The 24,814-nt window shown below is 39.2% G+C and overlaps 1 protein-coding gene across 6 annotated transcripts; it reads right to left on the bottom strand.

The window, feature by feature from the left end:
* Window positions 1-3,325: 3,325 nt before the first annotated feature.
* TMPO (thymopoietin) lies at window positions 3,326-24,609 on the bottom strand. Of its 6 annotated transcripts, XM_038155869.1 has the most exons (10): window positions 24,219-24,609; window positions 16,350-16,476; window positions 14,560-14,715; window positions 13,320-13,420; window positions 8,650-8,769; window positions 8,445-8,540; window positions 7,784-7,894; window positions 6,877-6,963; window positions 6,477-6,568; window positions 3,326-5,219 (listed from the first exon to the last, which is right to left on the bottom strand). In XM_038155869.1, the coding sequence occupies exons 1-10, from the start codon at window positions 24,459-24,461 to the stop codon at window positions 4,928-4,930; spliced, it is 1,425 nt and encodes a 474-aa protein (XP_038011797.1). In that variant the 5' UTR covers window positions 24,462-24,609; the 3' UTR covers window positions 3,326-4,927. The 6 variants fall into 6 exon arrangements, with proteins under 6 accessions (XP_038011797.1, XP_038011792.1, XP_038011793.1 ...); XM_038155864.1 differs by lacking the exon at window positions 6,877-6,963 and having other exon boundaries at window positions 24,219-24,606; XM_038155865.1 differs by lacking the exons at window positions 6,877-6,963; window positions 7,784-7,894 and having other exon boundaries at window positions 24,219-24,607.
* Between the last annotated feature and the right edge of the window lie 205 nt (window positions 24,610-24,814).

The raw sequence follows: 24,814 nt of genomic DNA, 5'->3' as shown, positions 1-24,814 counted from the left end.
AAGTGCTATTGAATTCATTGCCAGTGGCAGCAGTGAAAACAAACCAGAACTGTTCATTTTGCCATTACTTGTTCTGCTCTACTCACTTGCCTCTAAACAATTATTTGTAATAAAGTTTATTTAAAAGCCCAACATTGAGACTTATTTTAAATTAGATGAGAACTTCTAAAGATGATTGAGATTTGGGCTCTTATCTTGAAACTGCACATTAATTATTACAATTCTTGCAGACTTTCCCGATTTTTAACATATAGAAAATGTCTGTTCCTTCCAATTATAAAGAATGAGTAGATGACTACTTATAGACATCTAATGGCAATTTGTGTGCACAGCTATACAGATACTTATGAGTTAATCTGTAGAACTTTTCTGGAACAAGCTGCGAGTTTGGTTTTTGTTTTAAGTGACAATTAACGTCTAACAGTTGTACTATTAACAAGAACTACTAAAAAGCATAGCCCCATGAAAATACAATGATAATGTATGTTCTTGCTGAATACATATAATTTCACAAAGAAAATACTTACCACTTTTCCCCGATGTGAAGGAACAAAATAGCAATAGCCTGTAATTTAAACCACCTAGGTTAATTAATTTCTGAGAGACATTGCAGGTAGTAGTAGGTGAAGACTTGAAAGATGTTACCTTCTAGTGTCAACCTCTGTCCAATTCACAGTAAAAAGAGCTATTGTAAATTAAATCCATCTTTTCGATCAATAGCTCTCCATGTTTTATGAGGTTAGACAAATTTGAGTTTGCAACTCTGGAGTGTTCCTAATTTCATCTATCCTTGAATTTTAACACCCACCACATACCCTCTCCATTTCCCACCCCAATTTCACCTCACACTGCATACAATCAAGAAAATGCAGGCTAGTTCCTGTCTTACGGTAACTTTTCACACTTCTAACATTTTGGTGAAGCCTGCAAGCAAAATCAAAGCTCTTAGGAGCTTGTTTCCCAGGTGACCTTGTTTTCAGAAATACACGAGATACTGAAACAACCATCCATTCACACCTTTGATAACCAAGTTAGCAGAGCAGCATCTGCTTGGGTTGTAAACTTGTATTTTATATACACTTTCCTCGCTGCAACATCAGAATTATGAGACCATGGTTCTAGAATCAGTGATAGATCAGGTTTTACAGCCCAAGGGAAACCTTAGGAACTTCAAAGTGAGGTGGAACAGAAAACTTGTGGGATTTTCTTCTTTTTTTTTTTAGTATCAGTATATACATAGTACTTTTTCTATGGTTTCTATGCCACCTTAGGACTGCTTTACAAGTTCAATTAGCTTGGAGACCCCGTGCTGTTGGAAATATGCATGTACACATCCATTGTAGTAATTTGCTGTTGCAAAGCAGCCTGGTAAATTCCCTCAGGAAAAAGAAAAGCAAGTCAAAGGACAGTTTTAGACAAACATAGGTAGACTCACCAAACACACAATAAAAGCCACATTAACAGACAACAAAGGCTATGCTGAAACACCTACCTTTGCAAACACAAGATTTAAAATTATACATTGCATTATGCATCCCTCTATTCCACTCAATGTTACTTAAGCCATATCAAAGTAAGCCAAATGTACCATGCACAAGATATGCCACACAATTTTATCAGCTTCATTTGCAATTACTTAAAATTTTACTGTTGAGTCTTTTTTGGGACCTGTATTATTTAAAGGCATTCTTTTTGTACTCAGCTTTTCTGGTTTTACTCTGCATAAACTAGTCAAAATCTTTTTAAAAGATATCTTGTCCATAAAACTAGCAAAGAAGGTAATTAGCAGGAATTTTAATACCATAAATAATTTTGTAAGTTATGCCACAGGAAACAAAACAAAACATAGACCAAGCCCAGGAGGGATCCAAAATCATTCTGTAGGGCAATGCTGAGCATGCTGTTAGCAAGTAAACTTGGAGAAGAAGCTCTTTCATGCTGTTTCTTATGCAAATACAAATTAAGGCCTTAAAACTCACAGAGAATTTAAATTTAAGATCCTTCTTGAAAATGTATTGTCTTAGACACTACTGAAGCTCTCACACTCTCACCATGGATCAGATGCTGTAAGATTAATCTCAAGAATGCAAGTGAAATCCTCCAGTGATCCACAGCCTGATACCAGGCTCCCAAGACTGGATGCATGTTGAAAGATTAGCACAGAATTTAAAGGGGAAAATACAAGCTGTGTGTTAACTCCAATTCAGACAGGAAATCAAGACCTGACAAGTTTTCAGCACAGCATTCTGAGCAGTATGACCAATCATAAGAACCAAACCCAAAATAACATTGTCATGCCCATTAACTTCCACAGACCTTTTCCAGGCTTGTTGTAGCCCTTGCCCTAGGAGGGATTTCTCAAATCATACTTACTACATCAGACCTCCACCCATTTTTTGCAACCAGATTTTGGATACTAGTCCATAAACTTGCTCTATTTTGTCATTGGTTCTGAAAGTTCAAGCTGGCTCTGTCTAAAAAACCAGATGAGCTCATGGAACAAAAGTGAGAATGTATAAAAGGAAGAAAAAAAAGGAACATCAGTGCCTATTGTTTCAGCACTTTGATACAAAGACTACAGTATAATTATATATTTCAGCTTAACTTATACAGCAGTAGTTAGAAGGCTTTAAGCACATACAGCTCACAGCACTACTATGTGTTACTCTTAGAATACCATGAAAAATTCATCTTTGGTGCCAGAAGAAAGATCCAACTCTCAGGGCTTCCTCACACCATTAAGTGTCTGAAATATAAAAAAAACCCATTCCTTTCTTGAAGATGCAATGCCTTCCAACTACAACTGGACTAATTGTGGGTTACATTGAGGACTTTTCTAGAAAACTCTCCCACCTGTGAGGTAACACAGAAGTTGAGAGCATTCTCCAAAACACTGCAAAAATGAAAGAATTATGACATTTAATTGTAACAAAATTCAGTTTGCAGTATGTTTTTATTGTGGCTTGCTTTTTTCTTTGATGATGCTAGTAGTATCCCTGGAGGAGGTTAACTGAAAATATTTCATGTAACTAGGAAAGAAAGCTATATTTTACATTGAAACATGCAAAGTGGTGTGAGAAATAATTTAAAGTGAAAAGGACGTTCCTTTAGTACTGAAGAACAAATGAAAGCTATCTTCTCCCCCCATCCAAATTAAAGGCCTGATATAGGCTACAGGACTATAGTGCAAAACTCTGATACTACAAATATGATGATACTCCTCCCACCAGGTGACATGAACTGACCTGAGTTTATTATCAGATTTTAATTTTTTTTTTCAATATGGAAGACTGTAGCAGCACAAAATGAAACCACTGATACATCATTGGTCTTGCTTTTGCTGCCTTTCAGCAATGCATTTATTTTGATAAGGAAAATCCACACACATTAAAATCATTTTTATTTTTCTCCATTTTTGACACCAAAAGTGAATGTCTTATGTTACAATTCCCTACAGGATGGACACAAGTTTAGCTATTTGGATTACTCAAAAAAGCAGTTTAGAAGGAAAAAAAACATTAAACAGGAAAAAAACCCCAAAACTATTGCTTTGCTACGAATTACCATGTTTGTCCCAAAGTTCACAGAAAGTAAAGCTTCCCCATAGCTATAGTCTACACAATAATTGTACCTAGAGTAAAAAGATATTGACTATTAACTAATGTTCTCAGCTTTTTATAAGTAGCACTTTAAGAATAAGTAGTATGATTTATTGCAATATTGTACCAAGCAATAAGACTGAACATCTGTATGCTGCAGATTTAAGCACACCAAAAATGTATACATTCACTTTAAAAAGATTTTTGCTTATCACTCTTCATTGGTAGTAGTGAAGTCAGCTGCCTGCTCAACCAAGTTACACAATAGAGAGTGTTTCAGCATGCTTCCACTGAGAAAAATAGTCAATGGCATGAAAGTAGTAAATCTCACCTTAAAAGATGAAACTAGCAGAAAATTCAGCAATGCCCTCTTCATACAAGAATAAAACTTCATATGGAATTTTCACACTTTGAGAATACTTCTCTACATGAATATTTAAAGATAATCACATAAAGCTGTGTTGGAAAGACCTCGCTTTTTTGAAAAAGAAAAAAGATCACTGCTAATGTTGGAATTTCGACTGCTTCAGATAACAATCCTGACCCAAAAAAGTGTTTTAGTAGCAAATTATTATGATCTTGTTTTTATTTCCCACACGTTTTACTAATAAATAAGTTCCTCTAAGACATCTCTTGCCAATTAGATTTGTATTCAGCTCCTACAACACTGTAAGCACTAAAATGAAGGGATACATTTAAATGAAGTTACACTTAAACAGAGTTACTAATCTGATACTAAGACTGTTACAGAAATGCAAACAGGTTTACAGTTACATTTACTAAAAAGTTACAGTAATCTGCAGAAAAGGTTGTTGTTGTACTCTCTCTACATCCCAAGAGATCAAATTCAGTTATGTTGTTACTGAAAAAAATGCATAAAGAAATGCATTTTCCTTTTCCCATGTTAAAATCCTTCTCCGCTATAGTCTAGAGACAGAAGTACAACTTCTTTTCTGTACAAAGGAAAAGCTTTAAAAACACAGCTTCACATTTTACTACATTTTTGCCCTTCTCAGCTTCCAAGTTCTTGCAAAAACAAATATACATTTTCTCAAAAGTGAATTTAAAGGATGTCCACATTAAAAAAATAAAGCCTACAAAAAGTTCAAAGATTTAAAAAAATGTTACTCCTATGGCAGTGATCTCCTACTTGTCCAAAGTCCAGAAAGTTACCGATGTCCATTTAATATTATCTTTCTTCATATATCCAATTTATCAGGTTCCAATCACATTATTTGTAAGAAGTCCTTGAGCCGATGAGAGGGCAGAAGAGTTCTCTACAATTAAAAAACAGGAGATCAAATTGGGTGTGCCTTTCAGAAAGATATTCATTCGGCACCGCCCGAAGGGACAAAATTCAGGTATTTAGAAAAAGGATTTCCTTGATTAGTTTCCATTGACTGATAAACCAAAAACATGAAGACTGAGACAATAACAAAGAGAAGAACTTTTATCCACCGAGGAACAGGGCGTTCTTTTTTTATTGGTGGTTTCTCCGACTTGGTGTCAGTCGAGGTACCATATTTTTGCGCATACTTAGAGTAACTCTCCTCCAGTATGAAGTCACTGTGCTCTAGAGGCCGGCTTGCAGCTCCTTTGATTGGTCTACGGCAGCTAGCACTGTCAATAAAAAAAAAAAAACCAAATTGAAATACTGCATATTTAAAAGAACAATCTAAAGTACATCGGGAAGCTTTAGTATTAATAAAGAACTAAGAATTATTTCTGGTGAATACAGTACCTGTAATACTACTTTTGAAGCTTGACAGATAGAGGTGTTAAGTTAATAATTTGGTGTTCAAGCAAACACTAAAAAAACCTTCAAATGCTACTTCACCCTATCCTCATAAAAAGGATCATAGCAATCAAACTGTAGAAAGATCTCCCTGTTATTTGCTCTTTTAATCATTACTTATGCAGCCCCACTGGGGTTTCTAAACATAAGATTATCTCTGGCCAATAAAATATCTGCTGATGGCTAAGCCAATACATGGAGCCAAAAGACAAAGCAGCAAGGATTAAAAAAAACCCCATACACTGCTAAGTTCCTATATATAAGGAGTACACATATATGATTTTTATTTAAAAGAAAAGCAAAAGTGGTATAGATTTAACTAGACCTCAAAACAGGAGAGCAAACTTGAGCAGTCAGCAGACGCACTACAGTAGTAGCAACTGGTACTATATATTCTCCTTATGGTTAAGAGTTTATGCAATTGCAGTTTAAATTGAAGCTATAATTCACACGCTGGAAACACAGGAGACGATTTGACATCTTAACATGGGGAAACTTTTACTCATATCCTCTAAACAGAGCAAGTTTTAAAATTACCTGCTTCAATTTTTGTTTAAATATAAAGATGAAAAAGAACCCCCAAAATGCACAAGTAATAGCCTTTCCTAGATGCCATCCTTATTCATGCTAAGAGTAATCAATATGACTGCCACCTAAAGGAAAAAATAGGGCATCTGAAAGTTCTTTCTTGCTTTGCAAAAGAAAACTCAAATATATGCTGCGAGATCTTTCCTTAATTTACATCAGGCCTAAGCAGTTGCATCTTGTCAAAAACTTAAATATTGCAAGTCATTACCACAGAAAAGCCATTTCCATTTAACTTTCACCACCCAGAAATTCCAGTAATAATTCCTACTATAGTGCCACCCCGTTCTCCCTCCTCCAATCTCAATAGAGAGGGAGCTGTTTTGGTAACAAATCTATGTATATAGAATAGAAGAATAGGTGGCTGTCACGAATGCCACTGAGCCAGAGTGCAAAAAGTATTCCTCAGAAATTTATCAATAAAATCAAAAGGTATTCCTCAGCTTAAATAGGTTTACAAGAACTGAGAAAAAAGCCCCCATAAACCTTAGAAATACCTAATTCCTGTAGGTGTTGATACTTCATAAGGGAACAATTCTTTAAGAATATCCCTTTCTACTCTTCTTTCTTCTGTAGTTCTCTCCAGCACCTAGGAAACCAAAAACAGTTAGAGGCCGAACAGTCAGCAAAACAAAAAGTTTCAGCATAGTTATCTCAGTGACCACTACCATGTGCCATTTGTAAGAATGAACGAGTCACCCAGTGCCATTCAAGAAGTTTACTTCTTGGGTTTTAGAAGTTTGTTTAACCTTAATTATTGGCAGCCATCCAGTCACTTTTGGTGTCTTAAAGCATTCAGTGATCGCCTCAGTTTCCTTTAAGATAAAGAGTAAGTTGTATAAATCCTATACATCTGCGAGCCGATGATGTAGATGATCAAAGAAACTTAACCATCACCTCTATCATGGCTGTGTTGAGCAGATCACAGGACTGGTTGTGACCAACATGGTTTAAAAAGCACTGAGGGCAATCTGTCTCTTCTTGCTGTAATAAACCATACAGTATGCTGTAATAAACCACAGTACAGTACAGTAAAATACTGACTGAAAAACCCCATCAGCAGTTTGGAATAGAACATCAAGTTGACCCACAACATTCTATTTGACAACTAAGTCTACATTGCAGTCATATTGTAAATGAAGTGTTAATAGCAGCTTTATCTAGAGCTACATGAACAGACAAACAGCATCTTGTAATGTAAAATTCCACATTACAGTATTACATTAATACAATTACATATACTTGCAAGTGCTTTAGACAGTTCTCCAAGAGAGATATTTTTTGACAGCTTGAATAGGTTAACAGTAAAAGAATTCTCTTCTTTCTTGATAACTGTCAGGAATCTACAGATGCTTTTTTAATTCAGGCATTTGGTCTAAAGTAATTCTACTACTTAATTCCCTAAATTAAAGCATATTGTGCTTTTTCAGGATAGGCTGATTTACAAGCTCAAAGGGAGAAAACCCAAGTCTACTCTACTTTGAGCTAGAAAGAATTTAAAAGAAAAAAAATCTACATTTTGTTCTGAAAAATAGCAGCACAAGGAGAAATAACACATCAAAACACATTTGTCTTAGGAGAAAAGGAAAATCAGATTTTCACACACACACATAAATCTGAAAGGGGAAGATGAAAATAAGTTTATATTCTGTTTTATGTCATGTGACAACACTAGTTTATTTTGACTGGTGTCACCCGGGCAGTGACATCCTCCACCCCCTCTGTACTAAGAAGTAAGCACATACACACAAGAATTTTGTTTACAGAGAGTAAGCAAGAGCAATCTAAGTTTTAATTTATTTACTTCAGCTGTCATCAGTAGTTTCTTTGGTGTTCTTCTGGGCATGTCTGAGAGTTCACTGACTGACAGTGTAGGAGCTGCATGCTTGAAATTTCCAGGCACCCTATTGCCAACCTGCCGAGATTCAAAATTGTTCAAACTCAGAAACAGCCAAAATACAAAAAGAAAAAGGGGCAAGGTGGCAGAACCAAAAAACAAAACCCTTATGTGCATTAAATATATGCATGTTAGAAGTTAACTGAAGGTTATGTAAAAGATGCTCCAAGATCAGCAAAGGAAACACACTGCTTATCATTCCAAGTAGTTTCTTTTAAGCCATTTAGAAACATAAAAGCTATTTAGTTCAGAAAAGCCAAACTTAAAAGCAAATACTCTGCATGTACTTAAATAAATTAAGAAAGTATCTAAGCTTTCAATGTGGTTCTTTTCAGCCCTCCCCCCACAAACGACATTAGATGGGACCTAGGTGTTGACCCAGTCCCATCTCAAAGTGAAGAGTATTAGGTACTAAAACAGGCTCTGAGTATGTGTTTTTAGACTACTGAATAGTCTTACTTTCCTTAAAACAGTCTTCTATTTGTCCAAAACAGAATGATTCTGTCAGTGAAGATATCTTACAGAAGAATACCACAATTGATTAAACATATTTACTAAGCATATTTACTAGGGTCTCGTTGCTTGCAGCCAATACAGTTTCATTTATGGGAGTACTCTCTGATATTACAGCATCATCTACAGGCAACTGTGCTGTAGCTTCCACCTGTTTGTTTAAAACAAACAAAAGACAACAATTGAATAAAAGAGCCACTGGGACCCTAAGAGTGAGAGAAAAAAAAAAAAGCTTGTCTATTATAAAAGCCTCTCATCACCCTTTTTCTCGGTGTTCTTCTTGACACTCTTGTAGACTCCCTAGAAAATGCCTGCAGAGGTCCACTTTTTGAAGATCCACTTGTCCAGACAGTCTCAGTAACTCCATCTTGAGAATAGGTCTATTCAAGCATCAAACACATGATCATACACATGAAAACCAGCTCCAAACATTGGATACTCGCAACCAAAAGCCAAAATAGCATGCATACTCCAGAAGCAATATGTCTACAATCAAAAAACTGTGGATCCTAATAAATTTAATAATGAACAGCTGGCTAGATTAGCTAGATTAGAAGCATTGACCAGAATACTTATATTTGAACATACTGTTGTTCAAATACAGAACTGAATAGATAATGCCCACCAGTAAAAACTGCTAATTTGCTCACTGCCCTAGAATAAGCTAACATGAGGAATTACATCAAGTCATGGACAGCAGACTTGAAGCTTTCAGTCCCCTTTTCATTTCCTACCTAAACACACATACAAAAATAAACTTATGAGCATAAGTAGAAAGCATCACCTTTTCTCTTCACAGATAGGGTTCTGTTTTCTCAGAGTTGGGCACAGTTTATGCACTGCCACCTATGTTTCAACAGGAACTAATCTTCAGCCACAGAGGTCAGGGAGAGACACTTACTGATCTTAAAAAGTTTCCACATACAGGGATGAAACTAACAATTTTCACATAACAGCAGGTTTAAACAATCAAACCTGATACAGTTCTCTCACAAATTGAAGTAACAGCATGAAGCACCAAACTTTTACAGCCATTAACAAATGCAGATAATTCCCTATACTTTACTGCAAGTTTCATGCTCAAAGCAAATATTCCCCTCAAAACTAATGCCAAGATGGAAAGGGAGATGTGGATCTGCTTCATCCAGATTACATACAAGATTTTCTTTATTATTTGGTTAAGTTTAAAAATAAAAATTATTACTTTTCTAATACTTCTATCTTTGCACATTAACACCTCATATAGTGATGTATTACCAAGTTTTTGGAAGTTACACTCATTGCTAAATAAAGTTATACACTGCAACTGTCAGTTACAGGTTCAATAGTGGAAATGACTTCACTTGAACAGTTTCAGCCCCAAAACAGTGTTAAGAGAACAGGCTGAAAAGTATTTATTGATTGAGAAGGGACAGTGAAACTAGAAGCTGAGCTGCTTTATGGGTCTATGACAAATTCTGTATAACAGCTACTACATACACAGCAGAGGGAGCACAAGTGTTTCACTTCATGACAAAGTCACTGAAGTACTTTATAAAACAAATGCACAGATCTCAGGTCCAAATAGATTGAGATTTTTTTTTTTAGAATTGTAGATTTCAGCCTAATTCTCCAAAATTCTTTACAATTTTAACAGACTTGTGATGAAACATCTTCAAACCCCTTCTTAATATTTACCAGACACTGCATTCTCTTCCTTCCTGCAACCTACAATCACAATTCCCCACCTCAACCCCATACACTTTCTATTTGAGAGGTGTTCTTTAGAAGCTCAGAGAAAAAAAATGCTAATTTCAGAGTGTTTCTACTCCAACAATCTACTCAGGAAAGCGGAAAGGCAAATTCACTCATACTAGTAACCATGAGCTCCCCATTCCAGACTATTTGACTATGAATTACTTATCTTCCTACAAAAGTTAGAAGCACTTACTGACAACTGCCTCTCTTCTTCAGATGCTTTTAATCATATGTTTTAAGTACCAACTTTCAATTTTTTTCTTGCATGAAAAGTCTAGGAAAAGCCAGAATCTACTGCATAAAACCTATCCAGATTTCAGCAGAAAACAGTCAACGGACAAAAATGAAGAAATAAAACTTGTTGTCTACAGTTACAATTATCCTCACTGTCAACAGAGCAGGTCTCTAACCCTATCAAAATGTAACGCTCATGTTTGGTACACCAACACCGTGTAATGTAACCAAACTACAACAGTGTGGTACACAAGCAGTGTTTAGTATCTGCTTCTAACTGTCAGATAACTCATGAGCAGTGGAGCTAGAGATTATGACTTTACCTCAGCTATCACCAAGTTACTACACAGGTAGTCAAAAAAAAATAGAGGGAGGAATAGGGGAACACAGCACATGCAGAATGTCACTGTACAGAGTTTCAGGAGAGACTAGTTCTACATTGCTACTTAACATTTACATTGTCTAACCTGCCTCCTTCTGCCCAATGCCATTTACTAGGACATGTCAGGCTCAGTTTTGAACTCCTACTCTAGATTCAACTACTGGATTAGAAGGGGGTATTTAAATTAGGGTTTTTTGCCAACTTTTCACTATGAAAAGGTAATTAAACACAAACAGATGAGCTCAAGTTCATCCAGCCCTCCACTGCTAACTGACTGATAAGACCCATATTCAACCTCCCCACCCAATTTCTTTTGCAGCAGTCTGCCTAATAACTATCTATCTATTTGCACTCTTCTCAAGAGAACAGCTACATCCAGCCATGCCAAATGACAAACAAAGTCTTGTAAGCTACGTATATCTGGTCTAAAACCATTGCTGCACAGTACCTAGAGGTAACGAGCAAGTCTGCTCACACCACACTGCCCACCAGCTCAGCCTCACCATACTTCAGACACTCAATCTTTGTGCCAATGCCACACAGTGCATTACAGTTAAAATAGTTCTGCAGAATGAGTATAGTCCCTTGACACCCTTGACACATTGCTGAAAACCTACAATGCAACTCTACAGGAAGAAGGGGAGGAAAGAAAAAAATCTTCTCCACGTTCTGGTTTTGCTCTCAGCAAAATACATGACTACACACATTTGCAAGCCAAAAGCATTAAGATGTTCTTGGCTTCAAGCAGCTGCAAAATTTAACTGGGGGGTGGGTGGGGCTGTTTTGTTTTGGGGTTTTTAAGTGGTTTGGTCTGTTTGCTGTATTAAAAAAAAAAAAAAGAAACAATCAGAAGTTCAAAAGTAAAAGGTTTGACAAACTAAAGAGAGTTTCTGAAGAATTTCGCAGTTTTGAAATTACATAAGTTTTTGATTATTCTTTTGATTAACTCCTGGTAATTAAAACATGCAAGTTGCAAAATATTGCATCTGTACCGCACATGTAAGATTGCCAAAAGAATAATGATCTGATACTAATATAGTTAAATTGGATGAAAAAAATTGAGTAAACAGATTATCACTTAAAATGCCACAAAAATACCTCACTAAATCTCTTTTATTCTGTAAGCAAGTTCCTGAAGACTACAAGTTTTGTTTGTTGACAGCAGAATTAAATATCTTTATTACACTGTACCTGACAGGGATTTCTGGCAGAATAGCCATTTTGAAAAAAGTGATTCTTGAAATACAAGAATCTAATGATTAAGATGCTCATTATAGAGACCATTACAAGCAGAAGTTGCTTGATCAAATTAAAGAATGTTTGGTGCATTGAACTATGTGTATGTTTTAATTTTTTGAAGTAAAATCTCTCCAGCTTGCACCCTAAAACTCCATCTTAAAATAAGCAAACTAGTTATGGATCTCCACAGCTGTGTTGCATTACTCAAGGTCATATAGCAGCATTGTACCCGCTTTAAGAGACATCCATAGCTAAAGCATATTTATACATATACACACACACCAAATAGCAAGCATCTGGCATTTAAAAAAGTACTGAGAAAAATCACTGCGATCTGCTAAAATACACCAAGCAATCAACAAGTCAGATTGTGAGTCACTGAATGTTTCTTTACGAGTCCTTTACTGCAGCATAACTCCACTACTTACTGGACAGATGAACAACACTCTAAAGGCTCTAAGTATCCTGAGCTGGGGAAGAGGGTATTGAGTGACGCTTTCACATCAGAAGGACAGATCAGCCATCAACTACCAAACCCTGTGTTCAGCAGTTTGAAAATCAGAGGTACTTCTGTAAAATCCCTCTTCCATCAAGACAGCAGAACTAATATTTATAAGTAAAGAACAGGTGGTACATACAGGTAGGAGATCTACACTTGTTATTTATTCTTTTTCTTCATAGGAGAAGTTTTTCAACAAATTCATGTCTACTCTAGTACTGCTGCTACAAACAAAGCTGAAGAAAAAATATTACATAGACAGCTAGCGTGTGTGTGTACATACATACACACACCTATACATATAGGCATTACTTCACATATTACATTTAAATAAGTCATTAAACAGAAGTATTTAAAATGCATACCTATATCTGTAGCTATCTAATCATACATACATATGTATGTACTTAAAAACATTGTTAAAAAAAACCAAAAAAAACCCCACACCCCTTCTTCCTAACTTTTCTTTTTTTGAGAAACAACTCCTATTATGAGCATCCAACAGAAAGCCATCAGTCCATGCGACTTAATCTGCCAGGTTTCCAAAACTAAACATGTTAAGGTTGCCTACTATTTTTCTCTAGGAGGTGCTACAGCAGCTGGCAAGTCAGACAAGCAGCTTTTAGCAGACCATAACTTTGAACATTATCAGACATGCTAAAAACAGCCACTATAGTTAATTCACAAGATTTTCATGCTATATTAGAACAGGCTTTCTAAAAGAGCTTTTAAAAACCAGCATGGCTCACTTGGTCAAATGTGATGTTAAAGGCAGTAAGGTGTTTAGTGAGCACATCACCTGCAGTTAGCTGTTCAACGCGCCGCTATGACAAACATACCTGGTTGTGTTCAACAACTCTTTTTTGTTTGAGTGCTACTGGCGTCTTCGTCCTGGCTTTCAGAGGTTCTCTCTTCTCAAGCCTCAGCTCAGTCTTCGGATCTGCAACCAGTTTTAATATAACTAGTTTCTATAATACTACTGGTCGTTAGACTAGTTGAAACCAAATGTATTTTAATAAAAAAATATTTTGAGAGGCAACATAACTCTTATGAGTTACCATTTCCTTAAAAAGCTGTGAAACAGGTATATTTCTCTATTAAATGTATAAGAACAAAGACTTCTGAAGAATAACCTTAAAATTATTTTAAAACACTGATCCACGTATTTACTTTTTTTGCTAAAAATCCTACCTTTCAGATAAGCCTTGACAAATCCTTGACAAATCCATTTAGAAACTGCTATCAAATTGCAATTCCTTGAACCAAAGTACATTCTACTATTGATTGTAGTAAAGGTATTGAAGTTTGTCAATGTTGTTTGAAGTTGTTAGCTTAGTTTCCTCTAATATATGTCCTTTTATATAAAACCCCATTTTTGATGCAGTAGAAAGAAGAGTGGTTAGCAGGCATCTCACCAATAAAAGGATGCATTATTTCCACTGCTTTTCTAAAACTCTAATAGCTTTACACCAACATATTTAAGATTTATTAATAAAAAAACTTTTTATTTGTAGGGGAGAAGGGGAATATTTGAGGTTTTTTCCCAGTGTGTGAACAGTTCAGTATTTATATGAAGCATATGTAATTACAAGAAGTTAGCTGTCAGTTGTGACTGGGCTCTTGGCTGTCCCAAACATTAATAAATCAATCTCTAACATCCTTTCCCCCTTAAAAGTGCAAGATATAAAATTTAAAAAATAAGCCCAAATATGCAAGGGTGATCAATCCAATTACTAGTTGTATTTCACCCCTTTTTGTCCTATGTCCATGGAAATTCCTGTAAAAAAAAACCAACAAAACAAACCCATTCCCAAAACCATTGGATTTACAGGTTCCATTCAGTCTGGGGAAAAATGGATATAAGGGACCAGGTCAGTAGCAAAAAGTTTCTTTTCCCAGAAGAGGCACCTGGATCACTGTGCTGGTGCTGCATGATCAAATACATGACTGAAACAGCCCACAGCAGTATCTTACAGCCTCACCCAACAGCAAGATCATACTTCTTTAGGTTATTTCTACTGCAAGAATTACTCATGTATAATTTGAACTGTTCCCATGCAAGTTTTATGTGAGTCTTACCTTCCTCATTGTCACTGTACTGGTCAGAATCATTGTTTCCATTCTGTCTGGTGTTCTCAGTAGTTGAAATCGCTGGGAGAGGCACAGGTGCCTTCAGGTCAGGACCTTGTTCCATCAGTTTCAAAAGCTTTTTCTCATAAAGTTTCCTAGTAGTAGCTATAACAAGGAAGGATATATGCTAAAGAAACAGTTTTAATCTTTCCTGACTTGACTGATAAAACTTGGCTGTTACATATTCTTTGGGAATTTTTGAACATAACGTTTTGTTTATTTTTAATCAGTTTGTATGGCCCAGAGGGTCTCTCTATATATATACACACACACACCTCCAGGTACACAACTCTGCCTCTAAAGCCTCTAACTTATCAGTTTAAGAGAATTCTTAGATAAACTCAGACCTTTTTGTACACTGAAAGTTATAGAAAGGAAATCTATGGAAAGGGAATTTACCTGCTTCTTAGATAGTCTGCTTCATATGCCACAATATACAAGTTGTTATTCCCTCACAAAAAACAAACAAACAAAAAACAAACAAATAAACAAACAAAAAACCCCAAAGAATTTGATAGAGCAAGGGAAACAATTTCCATGCAGATTGCTCTATTATTCTCCTAATTCCCTTACCCTGGAATTAATGCCCCTGCCTTTGCCTTGTTGGCAAATTCTGTCCAATAAGCATCAGAGGAACTTTCTGCTTGCTGCCATCTAGCCATCAGGTTGGCTTGCTTGGACAAGCAAGGACAGCTGTCTAAAACATTTTAAGTCTAGCACATACTTCCACATCTGGACTTTGCTGGCAATCTATAGAGGTGACTAGTGCCTGAGCTGTTAGCTGCAGGAAAAAAAAAAATCTAACTTTTGAAGTTTTCTGGTAAGAGGAAACCAACATTTAAAAGAAACGGCAGCCTTTCAAGAAAGAATCCATAACCTCTAAGAATTAAAGGCAATCAATTAGACCAAATGTAAATGCCTTTCCAGTAGACTACATAGGTTCTTGAGTACTATCCAAGAGGTACAGGATGAATGGCAAGGCATGCAGAATCAGCTAACTGAAAATATTATAGATAAGACTTTGAATACACACAGGACTGCAGGCTCAGTCATGGACACTTCCATCCACCTAGGATTCAAGAACATTCCACAGAAGGCTCTGCATACTACAGACAACAATCTTTTTTTCAAGAGTTGTGAAATCAAATTCCCTTGCCATTAGGCTACTGCACAATCTGAAAGGCAAGGCACTTTGATCTCACATCACAGACGAGTGTCCAAGGCAGAAGATTAGGCTGGTGTCAGGACTACTCCTGACACAGGCCGGCACACAGGACAGAATGCTAGGCTAGAAAAAAACATTACCAAAGGAAAACATTACTGCACAATGCAGAGAGTAGGAAATGCTCTAGGGAAAGGGAAGTTCCCTGTTCTCATTTGGCTCTCAATACTATTAAGTTATTATGTAAGATGTATTTCCTATAAAGTGGGCCCAGTTCTAAGCCACTGTATCAGAAGACCTAACTACCTCAGCACTGAACTTTAACTAATAGTCACACAGCTTCAGAACACGAGTTGGAACATCTCCAGCTGGCCTATAACAGGAAAAGCAAACTGCAGACTTGCCCACTGCAATGCTTAAATATTTCTCAGTGTAAACAGTGCAATGAAAATATCCTAGGTGGGAAGTAGGATTGCAACAGTACGGGTACTAAAAATTAACTGTATCAGGGAAACTTCACAAGTGAGGTATAGTGAGAAATAAAACAGATTAGTATCTACTAGTTCAATTGACCTACCTACAATTGGGCCAGGATTTACTCCATACTTCATAAGTTGCTCTTGAAGGTCTTCATTGCTCATCTCTGTTACATCTAGGCCATCCTTCTCCTCTGGTCTGGGTTTGTCAGTTTTCTTTGTAGCTTTCTGGAACAGGAGAGAGAAATGAGAGACAGTGTTTCCAGTTAATACTGAAGACATCTTTTTCTTCTAAGGGAACAGGAAAACATAAGAGTACAAAACATATAAACCCAGAAGAAATTAATTTTGTTCTCGCCCATGATCACTACTAAAGCCTATGCGAAACAGTACAAACATTTACACCTGCTAAGAAAACATGCACAAGTTTTCTGCTTAGGAAAGAAATACCCATTACAAGTCTCCTCTTAAAATCACTCATTATTCTGGTCGTGTGTTTTAGTTTGAAGTTCAAGCATACAGTGGGAAGGGATTGTTTTCCTGTGACTGGAGAAGTAAGCTTCTAGCCGTTTCACCATCACTACACAAAACTACAAATATTTATGTTACATTGGCATTTCTTTGCATTATTTTTCTACCTGATAGGTCATTTCCTCCTCTAATGATATGGAACAAGTCCTTTAGTAGCTACATACTTTCAGCCAAGTTTCCAAAACCCCTATTCCTACTTGTCCTGTCATTCTCTCTGAGATTACATGATATTACAACATGAGTAGAGGAAAGCCAAAAATCAGAAACAGTCTCGTATTTTCAAAATTCTGCTTGTCTGCTTAGGCCTCTGCTACTAAAAATTCTAAACCCAACTCTGGCAACACTACTTGAACACTTGGCAATGCACCATCACCACAGGCAGATGGCTATCAAAATAATCTGCTGAGATGCTACTCCTAAATTAGCAGTTTCCACTCGATCCAAACAGAGTGATCATAGCACTTCAGCTTGGGAAGCCTCTGTTGCTACAATAGGGATTGTAAAAGTGAAGAGGTAACACACAAAAAAAGCATGCTTAGGATTTGCATGCTCTTTACTAAGAAATATCTTGATATTGCTTTGAAATAAGTAATATTTGTATCTCAAAGTTGCATTATATAAACAGAAACAATTTCCACACTTAGCATTTTTCTTAACTCAGCTGTCCAGAGAGACTATCTGTTTTTTTGGGTTTTTTTTTTGTTTTGTTTTGTTTTTGGCACTAACAAAGGACTAAAATTCCAAATACAAATAGGCTATAAAAACACGCAGTAAGTATTAACAGGTCTTTTTCTCACTGCATTTTATAAGATAGCAACAAAACACTTTAAGATGATTTACATGAGCTAACAGTATCCATCTAGCTATTAATGCAGGTTCAATATTTGTTTGCATGCAAGCTTGGTCTTGCCTCAAATATCTTGGTATTTTAAAACTAAGCAGGGACTGAATGAGGGTTTCCCAAATTCTGAGACTCCAGATTCTGAGACTCCAGATTTTTGAGACTCCAGATTCTCCTCTGACTTCTGGATATTCCAGCATGATAAACTTAAAATCAGCTGCTGAAAAGCAACAGAAATCTCTAAGGATCATGCCATTTCTGTATTTTAAGAAATAGACTCCAAAGAGTCCAAAGAAAGTATAGGGTCATTAAAGCAGCAGATTTGACTAAAGACAGATTTACAACTCACTTTATCAGTCATTCCACTCCTAAACAGTTTTTGAAGCAATTGAGCCATACACATGAAACAATCAACCTGCAGCTGCATGAGACTTTTATTCACTTTTGAACATGTTGGTCATAACATTGTGTCAAGTTAAATATTGTATTAACTTTAATTTCATATTCAATGTGGGTTTTTTTTTTTCTGCACTACTGGACTGTCCAAACACAAAAAAGTTCTGAAAAAAATGCTGGGTTTTCTTGTTGAGATCTGTTTAGACGAATGACAGCTCTCATGTTTGCCCACATCACCAAGCAGATTAATCAAGATGCTAGTCCACATTTCAGAAAAAAACTACCACAGTGCAGGAGATCGACATTCTAATGACACTTCAGAGAAACTGGAATCCCAATGGAATGTATCTCTACCTTTGTTCACTTAGAGACCATAGAAGAGACTACAACAATATACACCAGAAAAACTACTCAGCATTCTAGATGCTTTACAGAAACTTTAGCCATCAGAAATCCAACTGTAACTAATGAGTACCAGGGTACTCTAACATGAGTAAACTCACATCTCATGGTTTCTTTGTGGTTTTCTTTCCTTCAAAATACCATTTCACTTTTCCCTGCACTACTGTCCCAAACAGAGATCATCAAAACAGCCAGTTTCAGCAAACAAAAAGAGTAGGGAAGGGATGAAGGAGGTTGAAACTAATCTGTGTCCTTCAATAACTGGGCCAGATGTGTTCATTTTGTGTTCTGCAAGGTCACAGCTTTTACTTTTGAACACCTGTTCTCCTTAGAACAGGAGCAGAAAGCTGCCTAACCATTCACTGGACCACAAGGTGAGTCCCTAGAAGAAGGAGGATGGATAGAAGAATTTCTCACACCTCAGCTGTGGTATGACAGCAGCAATTTCAGCAACAACGCTAAATTTAATTACCACTACTATTATAGTGAAATGCATCACTATGCTTCCTGTGAATCAGGACAACTTGTCTGCTGAACTACACCATGAGAGAGATCAAAAGAGCAAGCTTAAAAGTTTAACACTGTAAATTAAATACAAACAAACAAACCCAAAAAACCCACACTCTCATTTACCTGTTTTAAGACCACTAGCAAAATTTGTCTTACTGTGGTGCAGAGATGAAGCACTTGAAATGAAATTGTGGCAGAATTTGCCAATGTAAGGTAGTGCGGCTGACCACTTTGCCCACAATGTAAATATTTTTGCAGTAATACAGCCAATCTATGTAAATATTTTTTGCAACAATATACCAAAATCAATAAATCCTTATCTGAAGATGTTCTAATCTGACCCAGAGCTCACAGCATAAAAAAATATTTCTAGTCATTGCTATTTTCTAGAAAACAGAAGATAGAAGATTATCTGCATACTTCACTTGAGAGAGATTTGTTCACATCAGAGATAGCAATTTGGTAGTGGTATCTGTCAGGCTTGGTTTCCAATTGCCTAGGAACTAACTCTTCAAACAAGTACTGAAGTGAATTATAAGCACGGGGCTGCCACACAGCATTCTCAGTACTAGGGCCACAGAAAAACAACAGCATAAGAGAAGTTCATCTTCTCCAAGCATCATCTCTTGACAGCAAAAAGCCTTCACATTATTTGCCAGCAAGAAGAGCAGACAATGCAAGCAAGCAGAATTCAGAACCTACCCCTTAACTCAGGCATTCCTGCTGAATAGAAATGAACAGCCAGAGACCAGCTTTATTAGGCAAACTTCATAAGCACCTGTACTAGTCCCAGTGCTGTCCCAAAGACAAGCATAAGAAATGTGTTGCAGAAGCCATTAAATAATAAAGCCAACAACTATGGGACATCATCAAAAACTATTCAAATCCCAAATTAAGTGGCATCTACATCAGGAAACACAAGGACTTTAACCCCAAACAGGTGCAGCTTCATCACTAGACACAAAAAGGGTCAGTGCTTATTTACGCTTTCTCTGAATGAGGTTAAGATAGGCTAAAGAAAGCCCAAATCACACCTACAGAATGCTGCTAAATTCTCCAGTTTGCAGAGTTCCCTCTGGTAACAAATAACTATTTCTTTTAGGAGAGCTAAAGGAACTGGATATGCAAAGTGTTAATAATAGATTTATACTGTGAAATAGAATAAAAAGTACAAGGGGAATAAAGACCTACCATACACAATCATTTCCTGCACTAGAATTTCCTTTTTTTTTTTTTTTTAATCAAATTCTACTGAACTTTTTAACCTTAAAGGCCTGGAGACAATATTTACCAAGAGCTACAGGACAGACAAAATAAACAATGGAAAGGAAATCATGCAGCAGCAATTCAAAAGATACTGATACACACAACTTAAGAGAATTCACTACCTTTTAACGTTAATTAGCAAGTGCCAGACTTAAAGTTTCCAAGCCTATGTACAGTAACAGTCACAAATTATGAGATTACTGAGTATTCAACCCTTCCACCCCCTTCTCCTCCCAGACACTAATTTCCATGTTACTTGGTGAAGGAAATGCACCCACTCAAAGTCTGAAGGTGCAGAAGAGCCTGGCAGGACTTCTCACCGTAGTGAGAATTACTTTGGTCATCTCATCCCTGCTGCCCACAGCTTTCTCTCAGCCAGCAGATGAGCGCTTTTTAAAAGGCCACAAGGGATTTAAACTGTATTCTGGGTGACGTTTGTGTGGCACGTAGTAATTAAGACATACAGCCACACAGGAAACACCGAAGAGATTCCCTGCCTTCACTGGGCACCCACAGATGCTTTACGCTGCCTCACCTCTCCAGTACACTTTCCACAAACCTAATCTTCATAAACCACCAGTTTTACTATTACCCTCTCTTTTCCAATAGGGAAGGAGTTGAAGCTGTTGTTACCTTGGCTACAGATATCACAACCACAGCATTCTGACTATGAAGAGCTGGAGCTGGCTCTTTAGTTACTTGGCTACTTGATTAGAACAAAAAACCTCAACAACCCAAACAAACAACTCTCCCCCACATCAAACCAAACATCTTTACCTGATAGGTCTCATGTATGACCTTTCAAACAGGCCCTTCAGGTCCAGATGTTCTCATCATACCTTCATTAACAGGAGACATTTGACTGATCTTTTCCATATAATGACTTTAAAGGTCAAAAATATCACTCAATATATGCTTTAGAAGTGATTCTTCCAGGACATGAAATACACAACAAGCTCAGTCATAATAATCTGCACATTCTAAGCTCTGAACAGTTTCCGTTTGACAACGGCATCAAGACAATATTTTTGGTACAAATAATGGTCCTAGAGAGGCAAAAATGTAATTTTATAGTTACTTTTCCTGTGAGCTATCTTTGCTGACATTCAGCCCTAACTAACCAGGATAAGGGGCATTCTGATGCAGATGGTTCACGCTGCAGCAAAACAGTGTTTTGCATACCTAGTCACTGTCCTCACATACCACTATGCTTAGCAAAAAAGTTGCTCAAAAACATTAGCAGAGCAGGAGGAGCTGGCTCCTCCAGACAATATGATCAGACTGAAGCACAAACAGGCATGGTTTTAAAAGCTTTTCCTGTTCTGGTAGGAATTGTAGCCAAAGTGAGCTATACATTCTTGGGTTGGCTAGAGCTAAGCCGGAAGAGTGACAGATTCAAAACACATAATTTGCAACAGAATTCAAACTATGGGATTTTGTCTCTGCACAGCTTTAATCAATAGAAAATAAGCACCTGAATGCATTACCAAATGCTCAGAACTTAGAAATTCAAACTCCACTAAAATGACAGTGTAAACAGTTCAAAATTACTAATGACTACAGCCATGTCCAAGCTCTCGTGCCAGTATTAAGAGACCGGGTGTAGCTTTCAGCGACTGCAGCATGGACATTCAGTCAGATGACTTCTTTGCGCTTGCTGCTCACGCCCCTTTAAGCAAAGCGATGCCTGCCCCCCTCCAGGACCCCTGAGCCAGGCGAGCGATGCCGCCCGCGGGTGCCGCAGGAGGAGCCGCTCGGAGCGCGGGCCCGGCCCCGGCGCGCCCCCTGGCGTCCGGCCCGCAGCGCCGCACGGGCCGCGACCCCGCCCGCGCCGCCCCACCCTGCGCCTGCCCTGCCGCACGAGGACCGGCACTCCGCCGGGCTGCAGCCTCTGAGAGGCTAGCGACTATTTGCTCGCAATAGAGGGAAGGGCGAGCAGGCACAGAGAGGAAGGGTGGAAAGCCAGTTCTTTTAGTTTAGCAATCCTGTCCATAAATCCTCGCAGTTCCAGCTTCCTCCCTTGCCCCTTATGTCTAACTTCTTTCAAATGTCTGAGTGCTTTCCCTCCTGTCCTCTCTTAATCTCATCAAGATGTTTTGCTTTGCTTTTTCACTAGAATCCCAGTCCCCTGGGATGTCAGGCTTCCCTCACTCTTCCTCTTCTTTCCAACTGTTCTGGGAGCAAATTGCTCTGGAGACACGTGTGCTAATCTTTTTGAAGGACAGCAGATCAGAGAAACACCTTTATGCCAAAAGACATTAACAAGGACAACAGTTACTCAGGCTGCGAGCAGTTGCAGAACTACTCAAGTAGCACAAAGGAGGCAACAAGCACACATCATCCAACTTTGTTTTGCTTGGCAGGTATTGTCTGGGATTTTTCTGAGTGTTTTGGTTCGAGCTGGTTGTTTTGGCTGGGAGATGGGGGCTCAAGGGGATGGCGACACAACACAGGGCACAACAGACCCAAATCTGAGCAGCTCTCACTAGAGTATTTGCTAAAGTTCTGGAACTTCTGATGATACAGTGCTCTGATACTAACACACAAGATAAGCACAAATAGCACAGAGCCTTCCAGATATTGTTAAGAAAAGTGTAGGAGTACCACCCATTCTGTAAACATCAAAAAAGTCACCCACAATTGTTTAAACTTAAGAACTGTGGAAAGGAAAACTCAGATCTAGGATAGGAACTAGCAGTTCTGAGATGTTCCTCCTCCAACAAGCATGAAACAAGTCAGATTCAAGCTCATCCTGTTTTACTCAAAAGCGCCTTATGAATGCTATCAGCAGACCACTCTAAGTCAGAGAAATGTCTGTTTCACTGGAACTGCATTCAGTGAATGCCAGTTAAGTGTCTGAAACAGACAGATGTTAAGGTAAATAACTTGGTTTTAGAGATCTCTTCCTCTTGAAGTTGCAGTTTTCAATTTTTTAATTCAAAACTGTTCTCTCGGGCTTTTGAAGGTTAAAGTGTGAAAGTGAAAGACCTTCAAAGGACTCCGTTTCTCGGCACTCCCTTAACTAATGACCTTTGAAACACAGTATCTAAGATACAATTAAATAGTTTCACTATCACACACATTAGGACTCCGGAAGCTGATAATCATTACCCAAGCCTTTTCTCGAGACCAGACATCTTACAATTATCAGTTACAAGACTGCTTTCTCGAGATATGCAAATTTATAGTCCGCTTATGAAAAATTAAGAAAGAAATCACAGTTTCCCAAAAAGAAAAATTTCAAACGGCATCAGCTTCCCCTCTTTCCTTACATGTGTAAAGTCTAAGAAAACAAGCACAGTGGACTAACTGAACAGGCGCCAGAGGCGCTTTGCTATAATACACATCTTAGAGCTACGAGCAAGACATCTACATTACGCAGACCCTCTTTACACTAAACAGTCCACTTCATTAAGGGAAACAAACCAGCTGTTCCCGCACAGCTTCGTCCTTTCATTTAGAGGCATTTACACCGAGCAGCGTTGCTGCCGTACAGCCGAGACAGCGGACCGGAGTTCTTTCCTGAGCAAGTTGTAGCCTCGTGCAGTTCTCTTGCTTCGCTCCTCCAACACGAAATAGTCTACTTAGGACACCGCTCGCCAAGCGAGGGAAAAGGTTTCCCAATTTACAGTCAGGGAGCCGTCGCACTCTCCACGCGCGGTCGCGCTGCCCCTGCCCCCCGAGCCAGCCGCTCCACAGGGCGCTCAGGGCGGGACGCATCCTGGAGGAGCAGCCGGCGGCCCCCGCCACCGACCCGCCGTCCCAGCTCGTCCCCGACGCGGGGCGGCCGCCCGGCAGCGCCGCTGCCCCTCTCCCCCAGGCGGCGGGACCGTCCCGGCCGGGCACGATCCCGCCCTCAACCCAGCCGGAGACTCTCCCGACCCCGTGCGGGGACCCCGGCGCGGCGTAGCGCTCCCCGAGCCGCAGCCGGCGGGCGGAGGCGGCCGGCCCCGTTCGGGCGGGAAAGCGGGCCCGAGGCTGCCGGGAAGCCGAGGCGGCGCGGGCAGGAGGCAGCGGTACTCACCCGCCCGGCGGCAGCAGCTCCGCGGCTCCGGGCGCCGAGAGGTGTGGGCTCCCGCTCCTCGTCGCTGGAAAAGTCGGGCTGCGCGAGGGCGGGCGGGTTGCGGGCGGTGAGGTGCTGCAGGTAGAGCTGCACGTACACGTCCTTGCGCTGCTCGCCGCCCGGGAGGCTCACATTGTTAGCGATCAGCTCGCTCTTCAGCTTCTCCTTGGTCAGCACCGACGGATCCGCCAGGAACTCGGGCATCGCCGCCGGCCGCAGCCGCCGCCGCTCTCCCGGGAGAGGCACCAACAAAGCGCGGGGAGAAGGGGCGGGGGAGCGGCAGGCGGAGGAGGACTCGCCTGCTCCGCGCCAGGGACCAGCTCCACAGCGGGCGGGCGCGCGCACCGAGCGCTTCTTCCCAGCCAGCAATAAGCGGCGCCCTGATTGGCGGGGATGGCAACGAAGCGGCCTCGCTATTGGCTGGCGGGCGGAAAGGGGGCGGGACGCGCGGGAGCAGCGGCGTTGGTGCTTTGCGCGAGGGACAGTCACGCAGTTTAAATTCGGCTCGGGCGGGAGAGGCGCGTGGGGCGGCGCTCGCGGGCGCCGGGGAGGGTGAG

The sequence above is a fragment of the Motacilla alba genome, chromosome 1A (genome assembly GCF_015832195.1).
Source record: "Motacilla alba alba isolate MOTALB_02 chromosome 1A, Motacilla_alba_V1.0_pri, whole genome shotgun sequence".
Classification (NCBI taxonomy): Eukaryota; Metazoa; Chordata; class Aves; order Passeriformes; family Motacillidae; genus Motacilla; species Motacilla alba.
The sequence above is the reverse complement of the archived record's forward strand: the minus strand, read 5'-3'. Positions and strand labels throughout refer to the sequence as shown.

What these genes read in the sequence shown, in the direction of transcription:
- TMPO (XM_038155869.1), bottom strand. Translation starts at nt 24,461, where the DNA reads ATGCCCGAGTTCCTGGCGGATCCGTCGGTGCTGACCAAGGAGAAGCTG. An exon ending in GAAGAACACCGAGAAAAAGG is followed by an intron (nt 8,541 to 8,649) that starts GTGATGAGAGGC and finishes TTAAACAAACAG; the next exon opens with GTGGAAGCTACAGCACAGTT. An exon ending in TCAACACAGCCATGATAGAG is followed by an intron (nt 6,569 to 6,876) that starts GTGATGGTTAAG and finishes TTGGTTTCCTAG; the next exon opens with GTGCTGGAGAGAACTACAGA.